This window comes from Heptranchias perlo, chromosome 2, assembly GCF_035084215.1.
Source record: "Heptranchias perlo isolate sHepPer1 chromosome 2, sHepPer1.hap1, whole genome shotgun sequence".
In the NCBI taxonomy this organism is placed as follows: domain Eukaryota; kingdom Metazoa; phylum Chordata; class Chondrichthyes; order Hexanchiformes; family Hexanchidae; genus Heptranchias; species Heptranchias perlo.
In genome coordinates, this window is record NC_090326.1 from 150,189,960 (window position 1) to 150,196,913 (window position 6,954).

General features: G+C 41.6%; 1 protein-coding gene across 1 annotated transcript; it reads right to left on the reverse strand.

The window, feature by feature from the left end:
• Window positions 1–438: 438 nt before the first annotated feature.
• On the reverse strand, window positions 439–4,228 carry en2a (engrailed homeobox 2a). The gene is made up of 2 exons (XM_067999273.1): window positions 3,664–4,228; window positions 439–755 (listed from the first exon to the last, which is right to left on the reverse strand). Exons 1-2 carry the CDS (start codon window positions 4,181–4,183, stop codon window positions 439–441), a joined length of 837 nt encoding a protein of 278 aa, XP_067855374.1. The 5' UTR covers window positions 4,184–4,228.
• Window positions 4,229–6,954: the final 2,726 nt, after the last annotated feature.

Below are 6,954 nucleotides of genomic sequence, written 5' to 3' on the forward strand. Positions count from 1 at the left end.
ACCTCGTAGTAGAATCAAACATTTGATATTTATTTAATTTAACATTTGTTTTTTTTTCTGTAAAACAACAGCAGGAAAATTCTTTGGACTTCAGCAGGTTGGTTTAAATTTCACGTTAGACAGTTCACCGAGCGCCTGCAGCATCCAGTCGGCGCCTGGTAGAAAATGCGACCAACAAACATCCACGGCAAAAAAAAAGTAGCTTCTGAAATCCCAGAAACAAAATTTCATCATATATTGAAATATTTCAGGTTTTTTTTTTACATCACCTTACCTGAATTATATACACAGAATATTGCGGAATAATATCTCATACAATTTCACTATTTTTTTAAAACTATGCTGGTATCTTTTTTTCTCTCTCTCTCGATACACTGGCCCTTGTTTTGATTTATATTATTGCATTGTATTTTTCGCACTTTTGTTGTTAAATCTTTGCTATTCACTTTCTTCCTTGTCTTCCTTCCCCGTGCTGGAATGGTTATAGAGTCCTTGCGCCATTAAATGGAGTGCCAGTGTGTTCTTTGATCCGTTAGCTTTCTTGATTTTGGCTCGCTTGTTCTGAAACCAGATTTTGATTTGGGATTCGTTGAGACTGAGTTCGTGAGCCAAGCTCTGCCGGCGCTGCTCGGTTAGGTAGCGGTTAGTCTGAAACTCGGCTTTCAGTCTCTGCAACTGCTCGGCAGTGAATGCTGTCCTCGGTCGCTTGTCCTCTTTATTGGGAGTCTTCTTCTTTGGTTTGCGGGACCTGGGACCTAAAAATCAAATCAATATAAAAAAAAGAATACAGTAAATATTGATTTTGAATAGCAAAAACAAACAATAAAGACAACCTGTCGTTTTTTTTCAAACTGCTGTAGGAAAGACACTGGAACACGAGCACAGGTGCCATCTTTTCGTCCCCCGTGATATTTGTTTCTAAATACAATAAATCAAAACTTAAAAAAGATAAAAGTATAGACTTAAGCAAGGATTAATCATTCACAATTTCTGCCTGTTCTACCTAGCAATTTTAACATGTAAATATTTGTATCAGTCAACACCCAATTGTACATTTCAGAAAGTAAATTATTCAGTAGTGGAAATCAGCGTGTCGGTGGGTTGTACATTTGCTGTAGGACTACAAGAACTATCATTTTTGTATGTGTACAATATGATACAATTCATTGCAACAGTGTAGCGTGAGCCATAACTCATCTAAATACAAACTGTGCGATAAAGATGTGTGTATTTTTACAGGTTAGCACCCGAAATTGGTGTTGCTCGAGACTCTCACTCTATTTCTAGATTATACAGCTTCCCAAACTCATAAAACCTTGCAACGCTGTAATTAGGGTCATGCTTCTGGTGATATATTGCCCCTCTATTTGACAAGTTCGTATTTCTAGTAGCAATATGAAAGCATAATGAATTCTAAGAAAATATGTATCTTGAGACCGGGATTGAACACAATGAAGTACATTTGCTTTATTACACAACCCATGAAGTTTTGAGAAAAGGACAAAACAATTGACCAGAGTCGAACTCACAGATTGTTGCTTCATTATTTTTTGGTCGTTGCTTGATTGAGGAGATGTAACATTTCGTGTGATAATTGATTCGTCGTTTAATGGATTTGCAATCATTTCAAAAGGAGATAAAGTAGCCCTGGCGTATTTATTATTAGTTTTGTGTAATTTGAAGTTTCGGTGAGGGACATAATACAAGGCGGAACAGATCCACGATCGTTTGCCACTTGCATAAAAAGTGACATTATTAAAATGGAGGGAGAAAGACAAAAAAACTACTGAATTAATGAGTAGTCCATAGCGCGTCAGAAAAATAACCACTAAACAATAAATAAATATCTTTTAAATAAAGTTTACGCAATAATGGGAGAATTACCATTCACTCCTACCTGAACCTAGGGCCAGAAAATAGTCACAATATCATAAAATCTGGAAAGAAGTAACATTTGAACAAATGCTTGATTCGGTGCTTGATGCACAATCAACATTTGTAGGTCGCAGACACGCAAGTTTCTCTCACAAGTGTACTTCTGAAGAAGGGACATTTTAAAATGTGGCTTGTGGGGGGGGGGGGGGGGCGGGGAGGGGAGGGGGTGTTGACACCTATTTATTGGTAAATTGTAAGCGTTATCAGAAGCAGTAAATCTCTGACTAGCATTAGAAGAAAGTGCGACAGTCCAGAGGGAAGTCGGCTTGTTTTGTGTGTGTTGGTTCTAATCCGGCCATCGCGTTGGAGTCGGTTAAATTTTTAATGCATCCCCCGGCTCAGCCCCTCATAAAGTACGAACCTAACACTCCACCAGAGTCAACTACACAGGACAGGAAGGTTAAAATAATATATATGTGTAAAATCAAAAGGCATAACAAACGTAGTTTCTTTTAGATTAGACTAACTCTACAATGGTGTGTATTTCAAAATCTCGCCTTGGTTATAATGTATTTTAAAATGATTTTTATGATAAGCTAAGGCTGTGATAGATTAAACATATAATTTACTGCTCCTCTTGTACGTAATCAAAACCCAAAGTTAAAGATACAAAGATATTTATATATTCATAGAAAATGTCTATTATTTCCGCTGAAATTATTTAGTCGTGTTTTTGTACTGACGGCCGAAGTTGCATTTTGTGCACGCTTATAAATTTCAGAATCAGGTTTCAATACAATAGCTTGAGGATTAATTTACTCCGTGTGTTTTTTTTTACTCTTTACGAATTCCGTACTCATGTATTCCCCTCGAAAGCTGCAAGTCTGAAGCCGATCTAGTTTAGCGAGGCCTACTTCTCTGACAAAAATATGCTAAATACCAGTCAACAAAGAGCTCTATCAGACATACAAGAGCGATGGAGCGCATCGTGAGCGTTTTCATATAGTAATAATTACCAGACATATTTCTGCTTAAAAAATCCCCCTTATTTTTAGATATGAAACTCCTAGTTATCGTCCATTTTAATCTAACAATGGATGGGGCTCTTTTTCAAACAATAGATCTTGAGATAATTTACCCAATAGGCGCTCTATTGAAAAATATTAACACCAAAACCCGCTCTGGGAAACAGTTGAAGCGAGCACTTAATCGAGCCAATCGTTTCAGACAGTTCTCGTGCCCACAATCCTCACTAACTTGAAAATGTAACATTTAGATTTACTGGAAAACAACAAAACCATTAGAGTTGGACGTAAAGTATGTTAAGTAGAGAGTGGCGTTCTGTATCCCCTTCCCCTCCAAAAAAATCCAGAGTTTAGATACGATCATACATAAAGAATTTAAATTACATACACAAATAAGTGTTAAGGGGATCGCACGTGTAAGTGGGTTTGCCTTTTGTTATTTCGCAAATCAAAACATGTTTAGAGAATACCCCCACTACACATTGCATGGCCATCGCTGTGTTATTATCATTTTGGGGCAACTTTTCATTCCATTGATTTGCTGGGGGATAACACCAACCCTGTAAAATATTATGTCACGTGGAAAACAATCTTAACGGTCAGATACTATTTAGTTTAAGTTTGTGAGATTGCAAAAAAAAAATCAAGTAATAATCATGTTATTTTTTTAAAATCCATTATCTGCCCGTAAAGTTTAAAACTAGGATCCTAGCCTCGATTTTTCTTTTAAATAAAGAGTGGGTTCGTTTTGTGTTTCTCTCACCTGAAGAAGGCCTGTCCGAGTATCTAGTGCAGTAAACCCAAGCAGGCCATAGCATGGGTTGCGAAGCTGCGTTGCTGCTGCTGTGAGAGCTGTCCGAGTCCGAGTTCTGGGACTGGTCGGCGCTCTCGCCGTTCCTCAGCGCTCCATCTCCCGCCACATCACGTTTCTTGGCCGCGGCAGACGGGCTGGGGGGAGCCCCTCCTCCTCCTCCTCCACCGCCGCCGCCACCACCTCCACCACCTCCTCCTCCTCCTCCTCCCCCGGGCGGACTGCCTCCGCTCTGCCCGGACACCAGAGCCGACGGGCTGACGTTCTCCCTCCCGGGGATATGGCTCTGATCCCGGTGCCCGTCTTTCCTCTTGCCGAAGTCCGGCCGTAGGATGTTGTCGATGAAAAAGTTGGTGATCCGGTGGGGGAGCTGGTTGCCGGGCGCCTGCAGGAGTGGCATGATGGCCCGGTTCGACTCGTTGCTCGACTCCTGGTTGTCCACGCGGTTGTTATTTTGATCATTTTCTTCCATAGTGTGTGGAAAGCTTCGGAACTCTTGTCCCCCGTCTCCTTTAACCCTTTGCACTTTTGTTTTCTCTCCTTCACCCACTCACTGTACAACGATATCCAACTTGGTTTGAGGAAAAAAAAAGCAAACGATCTTGCCTTTTATTTCCCCCTTTACGTTCCTCCTTTAATTTCTTCCCAGCATCAATCTCTACGCCTTTAACGTTCTCTCCCCCCCCCTCCCCACCACCACCACCACCACCCTCCCCACCCCGTCTCAGTCCCCTTTTTTTGTTGTTTTATGTACGAATAATCATACTTTCTCTCCCCCAGTTCCACATTCAGGTATCCATGGTTCACATTTATTCAGCAACCTTCACTTTTCTAGTAATTATCCCCCTTCCTCCTCCTCCTCCTCCCCCAACCTGCCGATCACTCCCTCCAGTTGTGCAACCACAACAACTACAGAGGGAAAAAAAAATCTCTCTCTCTCTCTTCGCCGGGAAATAAAAATTAAAGAGAGCCGCTAACTGATCAGAAATACTTTCACTCTGGTGGATTTTTGTTGCCTTTTTTTTTAATAGAGCCCCGTCACGTGACGCTGGTCCCCGGTATCCTAGACACGTGCCTCCGTCCAATAAACGGGAGGAGATTTCACCACATGACGATGACACTTTGATTAGATGACAACGCCGTCCACCTCGCCTCTTCCCCCTTTACTTAAAGCTGCAGTGCCTCCTCCAAGGCACCACCAAAAGAAAAGGAGCCTACAACACTCAACACAACGCCAGGACAAGGCACGCCAGCACTTTAATTGATCAGGGTTTTTTTTTAACACACACCTCCAGCTAATTAGAACAAAAAAAAAATAACACATTTTACCATGACATTTTGTCTTTCCCAATTCACACTGTACAATAGAAATCTTTTTTTTTTCTTGCACATCTACCCACAATCCTTCGCTGTGTTATTTCACAAATAATATTTGATTGGGTAGAAGCACAAAGAGATGGGGGGAAAAGAGAGAGCAGTTATTGCTCCTTTCAATTGAAAGCTTTCTTAATTTCACTGCAAGTTCACCAATCATTACATTGGCGTTGGAAATTCGGTTTGAAATTGCAAGAGTGTTTTTTTTTTCGCTTCCTCTAAAACGTTAGGAATTCAGGCACAATACCAAGTCTTTAAAGGTAAGGAGACTTTTCATAGTAACAAGGGGGAAGGCCAGATCCAGAATAGACTGATTATAGGGCCCTCGCAAGTCAGCCATGACCATTTATCAAACACCCCTGCTTTTTTTAAAAAAGGGTTTCCCTGATGCAAACTGTTGTGATATTGGTACACATGATACGCAGCAGCGGGAAAGACAAAACAAAAGCCACATCCGACACAACTCGCCGGTTTATTTTCGGGTCAGGCGGCCAGTACCTTATTGTGGAGCTGATCGCCTGTAAATCGGACCAACAAAATAATTTTAACTGGATACAATCGAGCGCTCCTAAGCTTTTGGTAGAATATCCTTTTTTTTTCTCTTTCCCTCTTCCCTGTGAATCAGGGATTGGTTTCGGTCGGAAGCCTTCAGAAGTTGCTGAGCAGAGACCGATGTGGGAAAAAAAAGTCTTTATCGAGGCAGATGCCGCCGCTTTGTTTTTACATCTGACCTCGCTGCCTTCATTTCGCGGTACATTTTTAATCGGAATGTGGCGTGCGGCCATATGAAGGGGGCGGGGGAATTGGGGAAGGGAGAAGAACCGAAATCGGTCGGAGACCCCCGGGGGATGCAATGCGACGGTCTAACTGATAGACAATAACAGTACGTGATGTGGCAATGCCAACCAGCATCGGTTCAGTCCACTCGTCCCAGCTACACTGCGAGTAAAAGCGATGCGTTCCTCAGAACCAGAATAATGGGACTGTGAATGTGGCGATTCTTTGTAACTTTCTCTGTAGGTTTACGGTCCCTATAGTAAAATAACATGAACGTGTATCGAATGCCATTTACATTTCCGAACACACAATACACGATTTCATTTCAGTTTTTAAACATCTAGCGATGGGGAGGCGTTGGATCCGCCAAAGTTTAACAGAAATCCTTAAGCGCAGTCATGGCCCGAATTTTGTATCAAAAAACTTCTCGCATTTTTTTTTGATGTGACGCTTCGGTCAGTGGGATTGGCCCAGGTTAACCGTGCTCAGAGAAAGCATGAAAGCCGATTAGAGTGACTCCACCAAGTAGTTTGCGATTCTGTAGCTGCTCTGGCGCGCTAATACCCAGTAATTAAGCCCCTTAAAGTTGTTGCAAGGTGTTTAGCCATTAGGTATTTTCCTTGCGGGACTTCACTAGTTGAAGCAAGTTATAGTTTCAATCGGGTTGTGTGTTAATTGAGTGCACTTAAAATGCCTCGCCTTCAGATCGGTTTTAATCTTTCAATGGGAATGAAGTGAGTTTGGGACTCCTTGCGTGGCAGATAGAGCCACGAGAATAATTTTAGGCAACACTGCATAATGGCTGTAAAGCGCTTTGGGACGTCCTGAGGTCGTGCGTATAAATGACATTTTTAAATTTCTGTGAACAAAATATGAATTATAAATTTAAACTACTGATAAATCGTAGCTTTAAACAATAGTAGTAGCGTCATTTGGGCTCAATGTTGGTTTCTTCCACTGACCGAGTCCAGTTTTGTTGTCTAAATGACAGCGTTCTCTCTCACTCTCGCCAACCAACACTCGCTTCATGCATACATTCAGAGCAAACTTTATTTCTTTCTCGCCCCCCCCCTCGCCATCATTGATCCTAAG

Coding starts and splice junctions, on each gene's coding strand:
- en2a (XM_067999273.1), bottom strand. CDS start 4,183: ATGGAAGAAAATGATCAAAATAACAACCGCGTGGACAACCAGGAGTCG. Junction 756..3,663: donor CTCGGACAGGCCTTCTTCAG/GTGAGAGAAACA, acceptor TTTGATTTTTAG/GTCCCAGGTCCCGCAAACCA.